This window comes from Gossypium arboreum, chromosome 12 (assembly GCF_025698485.1).
Source record: "Gossypium arboreum isolate Shixiya-1 chromosome 12, ASM2569848v2, whole genome shotgun sequence".
Lineage (NCBI taxonomy): Eukaryota > Viridiplantae > Streptophyta > Magnoliopsida > Malvales > Malvaceae > Gossypium > Gossypium arboreum.
The window spans coordinates 91,508,699-91,530,710 of NC_069081.1; the positions used below are offsets into that span (position 1 = coordinate 91,508,699).

The 22,012-nt window shown below is 27.3% G+C and overlaps 3 protein-coding genes across 4 annotated transcripts; 1 reads left to right on the forward strand and 2 right to left on the reverse strand.

The window, feature by feature from the left end:
* Nucleotides 1-1,627: 1,627 nt before the first annotated feature.
* LOC108477031 (transcription repressor MYB6-like) lies at nt 1,628-2,983 on the reverse strand. The gene is made up of 2 exons (XM_017779446.2): nt 2,652-2,983; nt 1,628-2,565 (listed from the first exon to the last, which is right to left on the reverse strand). The coding sequence occupies exons 1-2, from the start codon at nt 2,782-2,784 to the stop codon at nt 1,856-1,858; spliced, it is 843 nt and encodes a 280-aa protein (XP_017634935.1). The 5' UTR covers nt 2,785-2,983; the 3' UTR covers nt 1,628-1,855.
* Nucleotides 2,984-14,265: 11,282 nt separating this feature from the next.
* On the forward strand, nt 14,266-15,858 carry LOC108478699 (dof zinc finger protein DOF3.7-like). The gene is made up of 2 exons (XM_017781174.2): nt 14,266-14,587; nt 14,673-15,858. Exons 1-2 carry the CDS (start codon nt 14,564-14,566, stop codon nt 15,468-15,470), a joined length of 822 nt encoding a protein of 273 aa, XP_017636663.1. The 5' UTR covers nt 14,266-14,563; the 3' UTR covers nt 15,471-15,858.
* Nucleotides 15,859-18,528: 2,670 nt separating this feature from the next.
* On the reverse strand, nt 18,529-21,011 carry LOC108478278 (uncharacterized). 2 transcript variants are annotated; one of them, XR_008275801.1, is made up of 4 exons: nt 20,591-21,011; nt 19,695-19,843; nt 19,049-19,268; nt 18,529-18,775 (listed from the first exon to the last, which is right to left on the reverse strand). XR_008275801.1 is itself a non-coding variant. In XM_017780717.2 (3 exons), exons 1-3 carry the CDS (start codon nt 20,774-20,776, stop codon nt 19,130-19,132), a joined length of 474 nt encoding a protein of 157 aa, XP_017636206.1. In that variant the 5' UTR covers nt 20,777-21,009; the 3' UTR covers nt 18,529-19,129. The 2 variants fall into 2 exon arrangements, 1 of the variants encoding a protein (XP_017636206.1); XM_017780717.2 differs by having other exon boundaries at nt 18,529-19,268; nt 20,591-21,009.
* Between the last annotated feature and the right edge of the window lie 1,001 nt (nt 21,012-22,012).

Genomic DNA, 22,012 nt, shown 5'->3' on the forward strand with positions numbered 1-22,012 from the left:
CTCTATTTGAATTTTATTTCGCTCGACTCGATTAAAAAAATTCAAATTGAGTTAGGATGATAAAATAAGACTTGTTAACTCGACTAACTAGAATTCTTTTCTCTCAATTTGATTGAATGCCCTCCTCTACCCTTTAATCAAAGGATAATATGTGTTTAAGCATGCTTGAATCCAAATCCTCTTAGTTATTGCAATAGCATCGGTGCCAACTAAATTAATACTCAATCAAAGTATATACATTTAAAAAGTTAAAAATTGAATCTTATTTCTTTTCAACTTAAAAGTTTTAATCTAATCATTAAAGTTATTAATACCCCCGTTATAGTTGCAAACATAGCATGTTTATTAACATATAAGGGCAACCTAATCAATACAAAGTTAAAGAATATATTATAATTTTTAAATAGAAAAGATATGATAATTTAATTTTGGTATACTAATAAATTTAACCCTCAATGTTTACATTTTATGTCAATTTGGTCATTATCCTTTTTTGGGCTAAATTTGACCATTAACCTTTTAAAAGAGTTAAAATATTTTTAATGGAAATACTAACTAAAATATTAGTTTTTAAAGACGTGGCCATGGCAACTCGTGTGACAGTCCACATGTGCTTCATGCTAATAATTTAAACACTATTTGTCTTATACGTCACATCAACAAATAATTTAAAATTATAAAATATTAAAATAAAAAATAAAATTCAAAAATTATATAAAGTTCATAAAATCTTTTTTAAAGCATAAAGTACACATGGATCACTATTTTGGTTACCATTTTAAAAATATAACATTTTAATTAGTATTGCCATTAAAAAAACAATCCAACTCTTTTGAAAAGTTAATGGTCAAATTTAGTGAAAAGAATAAAAGTCTAATTGATAAAAAATATAAATGTTAAGAGTTAAATTTATTATTATGCCTTTAATTTTACTTTGATAAAATATAAAGACTCACCGTATATTTTGACTTTCTTTACACAAAAGGAAAAATATATATAAGATTATTTAACCCTCCTATTATAGATGAAATTAGAAATTAATATATGAAAAAATTGCAACTTACCTTCCCAAATAAAAATTTTCATGTTTAGCTCATTAAAATTCTGAATTCAAAAGTTAATATATGATAAATTTATCCTTTGACTTTTAAAATTTTTATAACTTAATTTTAGTCCTTTAAAAGAATTTTTGAAAAATACCCTTAGATCCTATACAAGGTCAAATGTCAGCTCCTAGATTCGCCCCTTAAACTTATACTTTGATTTGACGCATCAAAATTATTTCATGAAAAAAAATCGAATTATAGAAGAGAAGGAAAATGAGATCTTTCAATTGGTATAAGTACGAATCGCCCGTTAAACTTATACTTTGATTTGACGTATCAAAACTATTTCATGAAAAAAAATCGAATTATAGAAGAAAAAGAAAATGAGATCTTTCAATTTGTATAAGTACAAACAAAGAAATTCATACAATAGTGATTTTAACAGCTCAATGACTTAGATAAAGACTTTTAAATAATACAATTATCATTTATAATTTTATGAAGACATAAACTTATAAATAGTTTAAGGACATTTAAGTATATCTAATTTAATTTGTTGATTAATAAAAGTATGAAAGAGATTTATGTGAAAAGAAAAAGAAGTGCCATTATGTTTGTCAATTTTACAAAGTACATATAGGTAAAGAAGATAAGCACGTGAAAACCTAAAAGATTCAACATTCAACCAACCTTTATTGGTAGAGAGTTAAACTCAAAACCCATCATTTGACGTTTCATGGACATATAATGTAACTAAAAATCAACAAGATTCCCATATTTCTTTCTCCACTTAAACGTCATCATCGTCGTCATATCAGTAATGATTCAGCAAAAGAATCCAACTGTACTTGATCTTCATTCGTCTTCAACAGCTGCAAGTACTCTTCATATATCTTCTCTAGTGAATCATTACTGTCACCTTGAGCACCTAGTCCATGATCATGATGATGATGATGATGATGATGAGACTGGCACTCGAAATCTGAGTTGTTGATAAGATCATGATCGTCATTATAACATAAAAACCGGGTTCGGTTTTCATCATCATTGATGTATTCGGACCAAGGGACGAGGACTTGTCCATTTTCACCTCCTTGGCTCGAAGACTTAGTGGTACACTGTACTGATGATGTAAATCTAATGGGTTTTGGGAGATGGATTTTGGGTTTTTCTTGCTCGGTTGGTTTTTTAGATTTGTTCGGCCTTTTGTTGCTTTTCTTCCTTTTCTTTTTCGGGACGAGGACGACAACCGGGTTATCCGGTGGTAGTTTTTTGTGGGTGTTCGGATCGGTTCCTTGGCTTAATAAACGTTTGCTTAGATGGGTGTTCCAATAGTTTTTAATCTCGTTATCAGTTCGACCCGGAAGCCTTCCGGCGATGAGAGACCAACGGTTGCCGAGGAGTGAATGTAATCGGATGATGAGATCTTCCTCGTCGGGTGTTATGTTCCCTCTTTTGATATCCGGTCTCAAATAGTTCATCCATCTCAGCCTGCAACTCTTTCCACACCTAAGTAGCCCTGCAACATTATAGAAAACGTCACATGGTGTGAGTGATTCGTAAATACCACTTTCCGTTTTTCGAATACGAGTGAGATTCGATTACCGGCTTTCTTAGGGAGGGATCGCCAGTGACCTTCGCCATGAGCTTGAATGTACTTGACAAGCAATGTGTCTTCTCTAGGTGTCCATGGACCCCTGTGCAACCCAACTTTAGAGCAACAAGGAGCCCTTCCCATGTCTCTCTCTCTGTATATATATATTTCTATTGTTTTTACTTATGGATGAAGCTATTCAATTCACTCTCTCTCAAACATTGGAACAAACAAAAGAGAGAGAAAACATAGAAAGAGAGAGAGAGAGATGTTGGAGACGATGACTCCCCAAAGGTTAGGCTTTAGGCCTTTTTAATTATAAACGTTTTTAAAAACAGATGAATATTTATATTACTTCCCATTCTGTTTTTTTAGACTTAAACACCACCAAAATTATTTGTATTACACCACCAAAATTATTTGTATTCATTTATTTCAACCCAATAAACAATCCAAACTTAAATAATTCAAATTTATTTAATATAAAACTAATCTGATTTGTCTAAAAGGTCAAACCCATAAATGATGTAAAAACATAAAATAATCTGAGGATTTTAAAATTTAATTCAAATTAATCCGATTTAAATCTATTCAATACAAAACTAATCCGATTGGGTTAAAAAGACAAATTCAAAAATAATATAAACCTTAAAAGAAAATGGAAGGCAAACAGTCCAAAGAGCCGTTGGGATGCTAATGCGAGGTGGGGAATTCATAAAACTTAACCAATCAAAATGAAAATTATTGAAAAACTTGGGCTAATTTTATATTCTCTAGAATAGAGTTAACTTAACTCAACGACCTTTCTCCCTATCTGCCCTTCTCGGTTGTGTATATTCATATGATTCATGAATGTAGCAGTTTAATTATGTACATACCAAACAAGTCATTGTAACCAAGGCTGCTGATTAATTTCGACCGTCCATCACTTGGAAAGTGTGTGTAACGGTGGAACATCAATGTCTGTCATTTTCATCTTCAGATTTTTATTTTTCTAAGCCTTAATATTAAATTTGGTCTCAGAGGTTGGTTTTAATATTCAATTTAGTATTTGAGTTTATCTATAATATTCAATTTGATATCCAGATCAAACATCATCATGCAGCCTAACGAATGTTTGACATGTGTACTCTAATAAAAAAATAAGTGCTTAATTGGGACAAAAAAGTTAATGTACCAAATTGAATATTAGAGTCAAACTCAAGTACTTAATTGGTACAAAAAGAAACTCAAGTATCAAATTGAAAAAATTCAGATGTCAAAATAAATATTGAAGCCAAACTTAGGTGTCAAATTGGGACAAAAAAGCTCAAGTACTAAAGTGAACATTAAAACTAAACTCAAGTACTAAATAGGATATTAACCCTTTTTTTAAATATGATGGATCCTTTTTACTCAATTAAATTGTCATAAGTCCCTGTACTTTTCAAAAATCTAAAATTTAGTCTATGTACTTTTATTTCCAAGAATTTAGTTCTACTCTTCATATTTCAAAATTCAAGTTCAGTTGTAAACATTATTTTTTTTTGTTAAATTTAGGTTTCATTACAATGTTATTTTTTAATTATATGGCTACCAAGTGAGTTTTTTTATTTCAAAATGTCACATCAACAAATTTTAACAACATTAACAGTTAGACTTGAATTATGAAATATAAAAGTAAAAAATAAAATTCTTAAAAATAAAAATTCAAAATTTTAAAAATATATATAAAACTTATGCAATATTTTATCCTTTTTAAACCTTAAGCGGAAACTAGACGATATCATAAATGTAACCCATATTGCATGGGTTTGGTGTCAAACTTTTAGGTTTAATATCATATAAATATATAAAGGTTAAAAAAATTGATAATAAAGTCTTTTAAAGTTTGAGCTATTTACATATTAGAAATTAATTAGATTGGAACAAATATTTTTTAAAATTTAATTAAAAATCATATTAAAATCCAATTTAATACTTATTAAATAGATAGATCAAATTTTGGAAATACCTTAATATGTTACCGTTAAAGAAGTAAATAACATATTTTTTTATTAAAATTTACCAAACTTTATATTGAAAATATAAAAATATATTTTAAATTTTATGTACTTTTAATATTTTATAATTTTTACTTTTATAAAATTTATATATTTTATGATTTTATATATTTTTAAATATTTCTTAACATGACAACATGCCACATTAACATTAATTTCACCTGGCATGACTTATGTCATTGTCGAATATTTTTGTTTGTCATGCCTACATAATTTAACAGTCAACGTTAATTTAATTTATTTTTTATGAAGATTTTTTTCACCTTTTAGCTTTATATATAAATATTAAAATATTGTATAGTATTTATTTTAAATATAGTTTGCTGATTTTTATTTTGGTTATCATCTCATTAAAATAGCATCGATTTTCATGTAGTTAATTATAAGGGTAATTTGCTTTTAAACTCCTATAATTTGTAATTGTATATATAATCGGAATAGCTTTAGTTAGTATCCTCATAGGATTCTCAATAATGTAAAATTCCTTTGGATGTATTCTAATAATAATTTGGAGTTGTAATTCAATCAAATCAAGTTTGAGATTAAGGTTAATTTGAAATTTGATGATTGATGCAGGGTAAAAATCGAAACATAAAAGCTAACGTGATAAAGGAATACATTCAATTATTTGCGTATATATTATATCAATTGGGCTAATAAGTTGTTTAAGTTGAGTACTAAGATTTTGACCTCATAATCATCCAAGCACAAATGCCTTATTTACATCATTATTTTAATGTAATATTATATTTTAGTATTTTTAATGTGTTTCTTGTAATCACATCCTATTACAATGAAAGAATGGTAATTAAAGATAAAATTGGTCTCTTTTTACCTTATCAATTCAAACATTATAATCACATTAATACAAAATAAAAATAAAAAGTATTGCTTCTTTTTTTTATGTTTTCCTATTATATAGGAAATTCCAAAGAAAAATTGGAATTAATTCATGAGAAAAGAAAGTTTCCCATTAAAACAAATAATTACATTCTTATTATACAAAATTGGCACTTCATTACTCCAAAGGGTAGGAGACAGCTATAAAAAACAGTTGAAATAATGGAATTAGAATTTTAAGGAATATTGTGAGACCCTTTCTTAGATTTATTTTTTATTTGGAAATAATTAAGGGTTTAATTAAGCTTAGATTTAAGGAAGCTATTTTTAATCCCTAACCCCACCCAAAAATATTTCAATTACTAAATATATATATATATATGATACATTAAACCATGATTAATTAACCATTGGAAACTTTAAATATTTTTATTTAATTCTTATTATGTGTTGACATTGATTAAAGTTATTCAAATGTATTATTTATGATTGTATTTATATATTTTTTAAAAAAATTATAATATGAGATGAATTAAAAGTGTCATATTATTACATTTTAATTGAGGAGGGATTAAAGGTGAATTTAGATGGGCGATACATTTATCTACTGTTAATATAAAAATAATGATGATAATAAAATTAAATACTATAACGTAAAATAAAAAATAAGCTAAATGCACTGTATCGCACCCACCCCACCCCACCTTTCATCCAGAATCATCTTAAATTTTTTTTTTTTTTTATGTGTGATTAGTATTTAACATTTGAGGTTGTGAATCAGGAGTGAGGTAGTTTTCATCCACGATTTGCTGGGTTAAGTATGGGTTGAATATTCGACCATGTGTGGCAGCTGGTTGGCTTGGATTTTGTGTTTGATAGGATGGTCGATGGGGGCTCAATTGTAATTGTCAAATGACCGGTAGCTGCTACATTTTGGATTTCTTGTTCTACTGACACTAAGCCCTTATAAATGTATATTCTGTCGTCAACCTTCGGCCGAAGGTAATTTATTTGGTCCATTAAGGTAGTGATTATGGGATTTTTGGGTACCCAACTTCTTGGAATGCCACAACTTTTCCATCTGCTACACATTTCTGCCTTGTGGCAGGTCCCTATTTATATTCTCTAAGTCCGTTTTGCGGGTTTTATCATTGATAGAGATTAATTTTTTTTAAATTCGTGATTATTTTCTTTAATAATTTTATTTTTAAGTTAAATTCATATTTCTTTTGGAGAATATAATTTATTTTATTATTATACTCAATATTAAATTGATTTATTTTTTTATATAACTATACGTGTCTTTATCAATTATAAAAAGTAATAACGAATTTCTTTCTTATACATTTGAACTAAGTTTGAATTCTGAAATCATCATTGTTAAAAAGGCTCTATCTAAATACCTGATTTAAACATGAGTACACTCAGACTAATTTTTTTCTCATTTTAATTCGTAGATTAAACATATAAAAATAAGATAATTTTGTGTTTCATCTCCTAAATTCTTTCCATTTTCATTTTCGCCCTTAAAATAAATATCTAATAATAAGATAAATTTTGTTTGGTCACCCTAGCTTTTGTTGTCATCATCTTCTTTTAAATTTGTCTTCTTCTCATATAATTTGTCTTTCATCCCCTTAACAATACTTCTATCTTCACCTACTCAATTTGGTGGGTTGTACATTTAAATCACAAATAATGCATGTATGTGTGAGAATTATAATTAGAATCAATTTTGTATAAAGTGTAATAGATTATAAATTAAAATATATTCAAATCTAAATTAAAATAGATTTAAACAGAACTCACACGTAATAGACTTAAACTTAATAAATATAAAAAAGAACTAATACATAATATTTATACATGATAAAACTTAAGGTGGGTTTAGATGGACAGTGCGTTTACCTTCAGTTAATGTAAAAACAGCAATAGCAATGAAATTAAATATTATAACAACACTATAGTATAAAATAAAAAATAAGGTAAACTTACTATACCGCACCCTACCACTTATCCAAACTCACCTTCAATGTCTTAAAATTCTTTAGCTTGTACAATTTCAAATGTATTGGGTAGCTCTTAAACATAGGATGGGCCCAAAAACTTTAGCCTCACTCATGTTGTGTGACAACTTTCGATGGGATCAAATTGAAATTGAACCCAAATTTTAATGGGTCGATTTTCTTTGTCAAAAAGCATATTTAGGTTGCGGTATCAACTTTATGTTCATTGCATAGATTTACCCAACCTACAAATTTATACACATTTTCTTTAAAAAAAATAATAAAACATCTTATCATCGGTTTAGAGTTGTCAAATTTTACTTAAAGTCAATAATCCAATTCGATTAATCTGAGATTGAGTCTGAAGTAATTTAATTTGATAATAGAAAGTTAATAAAAAATTTATTTGAAAAAACTACAATAATCCAAACCCAAGAGTGGTTCTAGTGAAGGGTAAACAAGGTCTTGGACTCTTCAAAAAGGATGAAATTATAGTTTGGTTCCTTCAAAAATAATAAAATTATATCTTAATCCTTTTAAAAAGTTATAATTTAATTTTAACCTTAAAAAAATTATTTTTATTATATACAAATCTAAAATGATCTAAATGCAAAACAACCTGACAAAAAAAAGATTGGACAAACATGGTGTAAGGCAAGGGCTATCCTTGTTGCGTCTTGACTCACTTTTTAGCTTAATAATCATTTCATAATGGATATGGTTCTTTTTTCCTTCTTCCTTATTTTTATATGGGCCCTCCATCATTTCATTACGGCCCATTTACTTCCTGGCAATATCATTATAATTAGGTCAAATTGGGATAATGATAAAAAAAAAACCCTCAGCAAAAAACCAATTAAATCCTAGATGAAAAATTTACACTTAATTCATCTCTTACAGCTAAAAACTTAATCAATCAAACTCTTGATTAACCTTCACCATAGTTGATTGTGACTATTTTGTTTAATTAAATATTGACAAGTCACATGTAACATGACATGAAAAATTGTCACGTTAGCAAATATTTAAAAATAAAAAATTAATAATAATTACTAACATGATATTTTTCAAATATTAAGTCAGCCCAATTTTATTATTAATTCTTGTATTATATATAAATTGTAGAATTAATATTTATATTTTAATTTAATCAATTTTAATATTTGTATTTTTGAATATTAAAATTTTAATTCAGACTAAAATGGTCGTAATTTAATCTATTTAGTTAAATTGTGTTATTAATCAATATTTTACTTAAAGTTATAGTTTTAGTTATTGTTTTCCAATTTGATTATTCTTAGTCTCTGTATCTTTTAATTTTGAAATTGACACAAAATTTAAATTTAAATATAAAAGTAATAACAAAAATGAATAAAATTAAGAAAGAGACATTGAATCTAAAAGGTCCAACCTAGTTCGAACGTGAAATACAGCCAATATTAGATTAAATAAATGCGGAGCAGTTTAAATGAACGGTGGAAATTAAGGGGCCAATGACGTGTAGACCACCCCATTCATGTGTTACACGAGTAATTCAATCAAAACTATTAACACGGATCAAGTGATAAAAAAAATAATAATAAATTAGGATTAAATTAATTAATTTATATTTTCGTCATTTAATTTTAAAAAATTATAAAACTAATCATTTTAAGTAACTAAATTATTAAAATTATTATTATATTATCTTTTCTAATCATATTGGCAACGGGGCAAGGTAGGGTAGGGCATATTTTTGCCTGTCCGAACTCCAACCTGAAACTTGACCCATCTGTCCTAATCCAACCTCAACTATTAAGGCTAAATTCACCCCGAACCCGAAATTTAATAAGAGAATTGACTCTGCTCCATCCATCCCAACCCAAATTTAATTTAACTATTTCATTTTTTTAAGTCAAATAAGATTTTTTTAATTTAAACTTAAAACTTAATTTATTTAAATTTTTATTTAAATATTTATTTGTTGAAAGCAAAAAATTAACATATGTATATATTATGGGTATTTTTGTAAATATCCTAGGGCGGGTGGGTAAATTTACCTCAAACCCGACTCGACCTGGTTATTATTTTTAAATTTCAATGACCCGACCCACTCCAAACTTGATTTTTCAGGAAAAAAAATAACCCTAACAGATCAGGTCGGGTTGGAACACATTAGATTCGAGTTTTTTTTTTATCATCCTTACTATATGCACCAATCAAAAGCTTTCATTCCTCTTCTCTTCTACAGTTCAATTTTTTTTTCATAAAATAGCTTTGAACGTCATGAATCTAAGAACTAAAACCCAAACAACTTTCTTCTCTATTCTTCAACAATGGCAGTCAAATTAACTTGGATCCTTCTACTCGCCAATGAGTACTGATTCATTATACTGATAATTAATTTGTTACTTAGAGCTCGCTAGCTGGATTTTAAAAAAACTTAAGAACCCAATGACTTGAATAAAGACTTTCAAATAATCTAATGACTTAAATAAAAACTTTCAAATAGTTTAACGGACATTTTGTAACTTTTTGAAGTTGAGTGATTAAAACATAAATTTATTAATAATTTAATGAGTTTGAGTACAGTTTACTTTTAAGTTTTCAATTGATATCAATCTTGGGTTCAATTTTAGACCGCCCCTTACTTTTATTTAGAAATATTTCAACATAAGTAATATAGGAATAATCGATTGAATTTTAACTTAATTGGTATAAATCTTATTATCAATACAAGAATACGAAAATATTTTTTTTTAAATGTAATAATTTCATAAAAGCTTGCATGAAAAAAATATTAATTTAGCTTACCAAATAAAGTGCATTCTTTTTCTTTTCTTCCTAGAAACTAGAAAGCGCTTCTAGCCATTGATTGGATGGTACACTCAAATTTTATCTTTTTATTTGTACGAGACATAAAGAGGCTTCTTTATAATTTGTGTGTATTAAAGAACACTATTTTTGCCCCTCTAATTGAATGCCCTTCATCATTTTGCTCTTAGAAAACACACACAAAAAAAAAATTAAAGTTTTGGCCAAATTTTGAAAATTGAAAAGACAAAGATTTTGGCTTTTGGGGATGAGATTAGAATTTAATCATTATTATAAAGATAATCCAAACATTTTACTGTATTAATTATTGAATTTTATTTTTATTTTTTTGTATTTCTTAAGGTATTTATTAGAGCGAGCCAAATAATTAATTTTTCACATTTTATAGCCTCATTAAGGGAGTAGATGCCGACCACAAGTTTTAAAGTTGTTCCATACCCAAGACGAGGATCGAACCCTTAACCGTTGGTTAATGTAGGAGAGATTGTACTTGAATTTTTAAATCTAAAAAAAAAAAATTCAATTCTTGAAAATAAAAGCATGAGAACTAATTTTGAAGTGTATGAATGACTTATAGCGTTTTTTAAATTTTTATTCAATCATGGTTGAGTTTTCACCGTAGAAACAGAAAAAAATAATAGTGGGGTTAATTGCACTAGAATCCCTAGATTATGGTCAAGATTCTAAATTAATTTACAAACTTTAAAATATTCTAATTGAGTTATCAAAGAGTTAGTATCGTACCAATCCTATCACCAACCTCACCATTAACTTAAGCATTAAATATCAACTCAAATTCAGCATTGAGCATTTTGAAAACACACGCCTATAGCTAAAGTATAAATTGCTTGGATTTGACATGTTATAAAAAAATAACATTCCTAAATTTTAATGACATAATCTATATTTTAATATATCATATCTAAATTGTCCAAACAACACATATTTTACAATTTGATTCATATATTTTAATAATTTTTCATGTTAGATCCAAATTAACATTAATTTTAACACCTAAACTAACTATTAGATTGATGGAACATTACTAGCTTCAATGACTTAATCAGAATATTTTGAAGTTTAGGAACCAAATTAAAATCCGAGCTATAGTTGAAGGATGTTGTATTGAATTAACCTAAAATATTTAATATAATCCATAGCTAAAGATAACGGGGTTATTAAATGGTGTCAAACCACAATGTGAATAAGGGAAGAAAATGCTTTTTATTTTTATTAAAGCTGTAACCAAACTAAAACAGGCACTGAGATTCTTAGTCTTTGGCTGTTTCGAATAATTTTGAAGCCAAATGTGTCACCATCACTATAAAATACTATACACTAATAATTATTTTATAAAATATAATTAAAAATATTTAAAATTAAAATTTATTTATTTTTAATGATAATAACAATTTAATTTATTAATTATATATAAATTTATATACCATGGTGAAATTTTTTGAACAATTTCATTATAAACTCGATCATATCTATTTTTTTAATATAATACCTAGAACTACTCATAACATTTTTCCAACCCTTAAATAGAAAGATAATACGTTTCAAATAAGACTCAAATCTATATTTTTCTGTACTAATAACAATACTTATATTAATTAAATTAAAACTCAATCGACTATATCATCATTAAATATTAATATTATATTATATTATATTATATTATATTATGACAATAAATTTATCTTCCATCGTATATCGCATTATTTGGGTCCCACTCTCCTTTTGTCGGCTCCTGTCGGCTCCCTCTATCAACATTTCAATTTTATTCTTTAGTCTTTACTAAACTTTCTTTTTGAATTTTGATTTGGATAAATATACAAATATTTATTTTTATTTGTCTCATATTATATTTTAGTCACTTATATTTAAATTATTATATTTTAGTCACTTAAATTATTATTTTGTTACAAAATAGCTACTCTACCGTTAATCTCTGTTACTTTCCTAACAGTAAATGAGTTTTAAATGTCAACGTATATCCAATTGAGATGAGAATAATTTTTTCAGTCAAAATGGAAAATAAAATTAAAAGAAAAAGGAGATGAACGATTTTTCTTTTCTAGTTCAAGGTGTAATTAATTTAAAATTTTTAATTAGTTAAATTTAATTAATTAAAAACCTATTCTTGTCCCAATTGGACATCCAAGTTGGCATTTAAAACTCATTTGGACTGTCATGTAGGATTGCTGTTAGGGAGGCAACATAACTTAATAATAGAGTGACCACTTCGTAACAAAATGATAACATAAATTACTAAAACATAACATTTCAAATATAAATAACTAAAATATAATCAAACAAACAAAATGACATTTTTGTAATTTACCTTTTGATTTAGTAAAATTATTCTTGACAAGGTAACTATTCTTTTTTTTCTTCTAAAGAGATGATATTTAATAAATTTAAAAATAAAGTTTAATTTTTATTAAGTTACAATTGAGAGCAAAGTTAGAAATTTTTGACTCCTTTTTAGAGATTAAAATGTAACTTTATAATATATTAATTTATAATTCTATTAAATTTAAAGGGTTTAAATTAAATTTTTAATACAATTTTATCATAAATTAATAATACTTTTATTATTTTGGATGCATTAAACTAAAATTTTTATTTTTAGAGAGAGCCAATACCACTACTAACCCCAACCTCGCCTTTGGCTACAATTAACAACAACATCAACCAACAAATTATTGATATATATATAATTATGTAAGGGTTTCATTGAGTTGGTGGTTATCACAATCTAATTCAATTACGAAATTACTAAAAAAAAAATCTACAAAAGTAAGAAATATTTCTGTGAAAATGTTGATTTTTATATTTTTATATAAAATTAAAAATAATATATATAATAATGTTTGAATTTTATATTTTAATTAAAACTTTATCTATTTTATACATTAAATTTTTATAAATATATTTATTACATAAACTTTTCTCACTCACTTTGTATGATATTTCCCTAATGATTTTTGAGATATATATTATATATATATATAAAGAAAAACAAAAGGTTCCATAAGAAAATATTGACTGAAAAACTAGTGAATCACGGATTATTTAACTGCAAGCAAATAACTATATTTTCATTCTGCTTTTGGTGAAAGAAATATTTGTGCAAAACATTTTATGAGAAATAATACTAAATTAACCCTAAATGTGATATATAGAAGAATAAAACTAAGCAAATGCATAAGAATTACTAAAAATCTAAAATGCTAAAAAGTTGTTTTAAAATTTGTAAAAGCTCTTATTTATAGATATCATATAGAAGAAATTATAGGGTATTTCATTTTCAAAACATATTAATATTTTTATTAATTAAATTTATCTATTTTTTTGGTAATGATAAATAGTATATAAGAGTTAATACAAAATTTAATAAAGATATAAGTACCCATTAGAAGAAGTTGAGAGAAATCAATTCCTTAAACCAAATTCCTTCAAATAACACAGTAAAAGTAGTTCAAGAATTTTATCATATTTTGAGATTATCTTATCATTTCTTCTATTTTGATGATGTAATATTAAGTGAAATATCTTATGCGAATTATTTTTGGAGAGTGTGTTTATGATGACTTATTCTATTCTACAAAGGTGTTGTTATGTATACTTAAATTATTCATACATTTTCAACTTTTAAAATGAAAGAAATAATGCGCTTAAGCACACTTGAAACTATATTATCCATATTCTTACAATAATAATAATATCAACTAAATTAAGACTCGATATTTTTAAAAGTTATTGTAAATGAGAATTGTCATTGTTGAATATAAGAATTAATAAGAAGAGGAAGAAAATAATATTTATTTATTTATTTCACATTTATAAGGTCAAAAAGGAGAAACCCACCACAGTTGCACATTCATAATTCCACCCACAACAATCAATAAAATAAAATAATCATACAATAAAAGACATTGATCTTTAAAAAAGAAGAAGAAGAGAATTAATGTTGTTTTTTTTTTTTATGAGTAGTCAAAACAAACCCACCCCCACTTCTCTTTTCTTCTCCTCCTTTTCTTTTCATCATTCATAAAGTGAAAATCCCCAACTCATAAAGCTATTAGCATATTAGAAACAATCTAAAAACATTCTTTCTTCCACCTAAAGAAAAGACCCAGTTCCAAACAAACGAAGAAAAGGCTTTGTTTTGATTTCTCTTTTATATCTTTCTCTCTGTGAAGTCATCACTTAATGGATGCTGATAAATGGTCACAGGTAGGTTAATTTTGATCCTTTTTTTCCCTTTTTTTTTTTTCTTTTTTAAAGAGTAAATAAAAAGTTTTTTTTTTTGTTCTCAAAGGGTTTTCAAGTGAAATCAATGGAAGAGATGATGGTAGCTAATAATAATACATGCACAAAAGGGACGACGACAACAACAACAGTGTTAGAGAAGAAAACAAGACCACCAGAGCAATTGAATTGTCCTAGGTGTAACTCAACAAACACCAAGTTTTGTTATTACAACAATTATAGTCTTACTCAACCAAGGTACTTTTGTAAGACTTGTAGAAGGTATTGGACTGAAGGTGGGTCTTTAAGGAATGTACCTGTTGGTGGTGGTTCAAGGAAGAACAAAAGATCTTCAATATCAACAACTTCTTCTTCTTCTTCTTCTTCTTCTTCTTCTTCATCATCAACAGCTTTCGCTTCAGATTCAGCTAAAGTTTTAGATCTAAACCCATCCACTTTCTCACTGTTATCATCTTCTCAAAACCCTAATAAGGTTCATTATAAAGGTCAAGATCTTAACCTAACTTTCCCACCTATGCAAGAGCCTGGTTTATATGATCATCAGCATAACTACTACTACTACAACAACACCGGGATGGTTTCAAGAGGGTTGAATTCTTTCGTTCCGGCACCAGCAGCACCGGCGACACCAGCACCGGCTGCCCTTTTTTCCATGCAAGATTATAAGCCATCCCTTAGTAGTACTACTTTCCCAATCCATAGTGGTGTTCAAGGGTTCCCTTTTGGAGAAATGAAACAAGTTTCTAGCACTAATAATGAAGTTGATGATGATCAAAACAAGGAACAAAGCAATTCAACTGGATTTTGGAATAATAATGGTGTATTAGGTGGTGGAGGATCATGGTAAAAAAAAAAAAGAAATGAAGATGATCAAGAAAGGAACTGCTTTTTCTAGTTTTTAATTTTTTTTTTCACCATTTTTCACATGGTTGATATTATTATTACTTGTTCAAAGTTTCTTTTTTTTAGAACTAACAGATCATCATCATCATCATAGGATACATATATATATAATGGGGTTTCTTTTCTTTGCTTTCTTCTTTTAAATTTCAAGATTGTATCCAATTTGGGTTTTGGTTTCTTGTATCAGATTCAAGTCTAGAATTTGTTGCAGTGATGAGTGATATATATGGAAGTATGTATTTATAATATGCGGTTTCTCAACAGATATACCATTTGAGAAGCTCCAATTGTATCTTGAAATTATAATGCTAATTATTATTATTTTCGATAAATTTATTATTATTGTTGATGTTCATTGTTCATTGTTCATTGTGGTGATGATGGATGGATGGCCGCCTATGGAATTTGATTGATCTATATATATATATATATATATTTGATTCTTTCAAAAAGAGAAAGAAACTGGTTTACCTGCTCCAACTATAGTCCTTTACCTAAAAATATGAAGCTATTTCAATGGCAAGTCTTTAGCTTTCTAACGTTATATCCATTAACGGTAAATCTCAGTTAAGTTCGTTCAAGTATTAGAAGTAAATTTACATTTTGATTATTTAACTTTAAAAAATATATAAAATAGTCATTGAATAATTTGAAAGTTTTTATTTAAGTCACTGTGTTGTTTTTTTTTTCCTAAAAAAGTTCAATTAGCGAGCTCCAAGCCACAATTTGATGATTGGTATGGTGGATCAGTACCCATCGATAAGTAAAAAAGCACACTTTAGATTTAAATCGATCTGACAATCAATGTTAGGGGTCAAAGAAGAAAACTATTTAAATTTTGATTTATAGATTTGTGACATTCAAAGTTAATGAAAAAAACTGAATTGTAAAAAAGGAGAGCTTTCGATTGGCGTATATAGTGCGAACGGAAAATGTTATATAACAATGATTTTAGCAGCCTTGGTAACTTAAATGAAAACTTTTGAATAGTTCAATAATTATTTTATAACTTTTTAAAATCGTGTGACTAAAATATGAACTTATTAATAATTTAATGAATTGGGTATAATTTACCTTGTCATTGATGATAAATTCTCTTTAATTTTTTTTTAAAATATAAGACAAAAAAGGGTACCCAGACTTTGGGTACAAAAACATTCCATCCTAACAAGTCAATTCCATTGTTTTGTGGTTGGGTATATTAGATTCCAATTAAATTTGAAGTAGAATTAGATTGGAAATTTATTCTTAATACTCTTTTGCTTTGTCACAATATTTGAATATAATATCGTAATATATAGGCATGTAGATGAAAGGGTAGGTGGTAGCCTTGGCCTCCTCAAAATAATAAAGGTGTCTTTTAATTTTTTAAAAAATTAAAAAATTATAAATAAATATAATGGTAAAATTATACTTTAATCCTAAAAAATTTATCATCCTCCCGTCATAAATTTCCGAGTTTTCCCCTTGTAACATATATGGTTTGTGTTTTATTGTTGTCTTTATCATTACCGATATCTTTGTTTGACAAATTTGGGTCTGTTTTCCATGGTGTTATTTGCTTGGCTTGAAGCTAAAGACTTTAGCTTGGAATCACGTCTCTTCCTTTAACTAGCTATGATAATGAAAGACTATAACTACAACTGATGTGGGTTGGGGGAGGGGTTGAAAGCACCTCCATTATATTTCAATATTTTAATTTATTCTCTAATTTTAATTTTAACCTAATCATAAATTTTCACATTATAAGTTAGCTTCAACATTTAATGCCAAAACTAATAACTACATCGATAGTACTTAATTCGAATATTATTGTAATTTAAAATTTAGCCCATAATTTTAGGATGTTAGGTAAAAATAACCCTGAGATAATATATATATATATATATAAATAATAAGGATAATTAGTATAAAGAAAAGCAAAACAAGAATGCCAATTTTATACATCGATTTAGTTATCGGTATAAATCTTAAAGTTATACATCAACTTTAATTTGATAAATAATTTGATACGTGAACTTTGATTTAGTACGATTATACACATAGAACTTTAATATTGATTCGATTATACACATTAAATAAATAAATACATTAATTTTTTATATTAGATAAATATAATTATGTGTATACAATATATAAATATAAATTGATGTTATATCAATAATTGTATTAACAATTTATGAGAATTGAATCAAAACTATATTTCATGTATAAAATTATACGAAATCAAATTTCATATATAAATTTGTACATTCGACTACAAATTTATATATAATTTTAAAATTTATCCTTAGCTCTTGAAGCGACCTAGTTCCCAAATTCGTAAGCACTAGGGCCATATATGAAAAGATTTATTGGTTTTACTTTTCACATACACTCTTGTTATAATATGTTGTTAACCATTATAGTATTGAATTGAATAGCAAGAATTTCAATATCATTTAATGTCTTAAGTTTAAATCTTATGAACGAAAAAAACAATTGTAAAAGCTTTATCCTTGATTTAATGATCCAACTCGATTCTAAATTTGATTCGAAACCAATGGTATTACTTGATGCTAGGTCTTAGATTTTTTTAAAAAAAAATAAAAATATCATTGAGACCCTTATAATAGGAGTTGGATTACATTTTACCCATTTGCTAAAAAAATAGGCAAATTAATCTTTATATGTATCGTTATATGTTAGATCAAATAATAAATTAATCCTTCATTAAAAATTTTATTCATTTTACCATTAAAATTAATCTATTTACATTAGCATGAGTTACCCATGGCATACCATATACAATTATCTGATTTTTTATTAATCATGCTAATTTTTAATAATAATAACCAATTTACTTTTTGATCTAATGCACATAGACTAATTTGTTCATTTTAAATAAATGGGACAAAATATAATCCAACTTCTATTGCTAAAGCTTCCATGATATATATAAAAAAAAAAGAAGTAAATCTCTCACATAAAATAAGAACTTTCAGGATTTATGCGAACCTAGGTTTTTCCATCAAGATTGGTTTTTCATATAATGTGAGATTACACAAGTTCCAAGGAATGAATTGCATAGTCTTTAAAATTAAGGTAGTGATTTACAATAACATATGATAAATCCTTATAGTTGTACCAGATTATACAATGTCTTAATTATCAGAGAAAAAAGAGTAACCAAACAAAAAAGGCCTAGGTATAGTCTTATCTAAGATATTTCCCATGGCTGCCACTGGTCTGAAAATAAGAACATGATAGCTGCATAAAAATATATATATATACACACACAGACATATATATAAGAACATGATAGCTGCATAAATACATATACACACAAATATAAGAAGACAAGAGCTTAATGATATTGAACATATATTATGTTTCTCTACTATACAAAGATTTTAACTTGATACCCTCATTATTCCTTCATCATGATCAAAGGGGAGCTTCTAAGTGTGCAGTTAGAAAATTCACCATGAAAACGAAAGAAGAACATTAAGCCTTCAAAATGTTCTATACAAAGAGATATACCCATTTTCAACAGAGGTGAAGGAGCTGTATGTATGGCTTTTCTAGCTGGTGAAATCAACTGTTCTGAACGGGGAGGAAAACTCACTTGTCTGCATTGATTCCGAAGATCCGGACCTTGTGCATGTTTGGGAACTTGGCAACAACGAGGATGATCACTGCAAGTGTGTTCAGAAAGAGCATAGGATGTTGGTAGTCTGTTGTATGCGAAGCTATCAGGTATCTGTAAAAAAAAAGTGGTGATTGAATGACCCAAGGTCAGCAAACGGATTCCAAAAAGACTGGAAGCAGCTAATGCTCTCTGACGGAACTAGAAAAATCATGAATTACGCATAAACTATGTTAAAACTAAATACACGATACACTAAAATCTACTCTTTTGTTAAAAGCAAGGTAACATGAATAGTCATGTATAAAAACCCAGTTGTTATAATCCAACATGAACATGCTGTGTATGATCGGTGGGTATCCGTGTTTACGCACTCATTGCTTCCCTAGTAATCCATATAGTTCATTACATTCAAAGCTCGAAAACAAATACATGCACACTCGTACACATGAATTCAGAGGCACAGCACAAAATAATAAGAAAGATCATCAGCAAGATACAGGAAACAAAATTGTGAAATATATCATATAACAGACTTACAGCACAACAGGTACAACGGTTAAAAACTTTCTGTTGCGTGTTAGCTGCTTTCCATTGTCTATCTGCTCCCACCAAGTCAAGCCATTGTAAATTCCTTGATCGTCAGCAAACGGGGTTCCTTTCTTCCAGTGAAAGAAGTGGTAAGTAACCTGAAAAATAGACAAATCTCTCATTGTTGGTTCGGATACTATCAAGCAGTAGTGAGCACATGACCAAAACCAGAAAAAAGGAAGTTCCTTAGAAAAAAGCTTAAGGCATGGTATGTGAAGTAAACTAGCAAATCACCTTTACATTAGAACAAAGCATAAGATCGGCTTAGATAGAACTACCATGAAGCTAAGTGGTCGAAAAACTTCAGTTAACGACATAATGTAAGTAGATGAATAAGCAACTGCAACAAATACATATATTGGGGAAATTATTTAGTGAAGCTACCAATGCGATGGACATAGACTAATTTCGAATCCCAAAGCCATAATTTCCGAGATTACGAGTATGAGGCAGCCTATATCTCAACTCGAAACGCATTTTTCAAAACTTAAGGACATTGTTCAATGTAAAATCCCTAATTTCCTTACTTCCTATCAATAAACAAGATATCACTCGATATAATTTCAGCTCCCAATACATTGCAAGGACGGAAAAACAAAAAAGGAAAAGTTCAAAACTTTCAAATAATAGTCCTATCACAAATAAAGACTGTAAGGCATACAATAAAACCCCCACAGCTCAACAACATTAATCAACAAATCATAAAAGACCCAAAAGGAAAATTAATCAAAACCAACCAATACAGAGCAAATTCACACAAAAAAAGGGCTAATTTGCAGGCAAAAAAAGGGACCCAATTCAACATTAAATACCAAGAGACAATTAAAAGAGAAAAGGAAACGTACAAGGAAGTGAGCGAGATTAACGATGGTCCAAGCCATGCCAGGAGAACAACCAAAGATGGAAAGAACAAGGAGCCAAGAGAAAAGGAGGAATAGGATATAAGTAGTCCATACACCTGGGTACATGAACCACTCGGTGTTCCGGTTCAGATCAGCCGGTGGTACCGCCTTCACATATAGATTCGCCATTTATGTTTTTCAATTTAACCCGCCAAAATTAGAGACGAGACCCTTCTTCTAAAACGACCCAGTTTTTGTATTTGATTGAATTTATATAAATTCAAACACTAGGCGCTCTACGATGGAGATGAAGATGAAGATGATCGGAAATTAATGTGGAAGTTCTCAATTTCTTTTAATTAATTATCTAAAAGCCTGTAAACTCATTATTACAAAATAAACTCTTTTGCTTTACCCATACGCCACCGTTTTCCCTTTTTACCCTCATTTTGGAAACTTTCTCTTAAGTTCACACCGACTTTATAATTTTTGAATTTATTTGATAAAAAATTAAAATTAAATGAATTCGATTCGATTTGACTGATTGTAAATTTATAACTTATATTTCATAAACTGTTTAAACATTTTGATCTTAATTAGTTATTAATTTCTCGTTTCTTCTTGTTAAGTCTTATTCAATAAATAGATAATTTATTCTTCATGCACTTGAAAATATTAAAACACCTTGATATAAATACTCAAGTAGTTACTCAATTAAAATATTTATTCTACTTCCATCATCTTTCGTTTTATTTATTTAAACATCCAAAAGTATTTCAAAGCATAAATTCTTTAAATTAATAATTATAAATTTTCAAAAATTACTTGTATGATTTTAAGTTATTTTTCATTATCTTTTATTATTAATTTTTCATTTTAAATTTTAAAATCAAAGAAAAGAAAAGTTTGTTGTATCATTGGTTTTCAACTAATTTTTCAATTAATTTTAATCAAATCAATCTAATTTAAATAACATTTCATGCTATTACTTGAAATAATTGCACTTCTATTTTAAGAATGGAAGCGATAAATACATTTTACTTTGTTGCAAAGAAAGTGTAGCCAAACTCTAATCACATAATTTATAGACCATTTTTATTAATTATTATATTATGGATAGGTAGAATGCGGCTAAAATAATTATGAAAAATGATATAATAATTAAATATAATTTTGGTTAAAATAATAATATTTCAAAAACAAAATTATGATATTTTAGGTTTAAATCTTTTCAAAATAAAATTTATAGATTGAAAAATTAAAAATATTAAAATACAATATTTTAATTTTTTTCTATAGAATTTTCAAATACAAATATAGTATAATCATTGCACAATAAAAATAAATCTTGAGTAACTATAAAGTAAAATTAAACTAATACAAAATACAAATAAATTAAAAGCTGAAATAATATAAACTAAACTG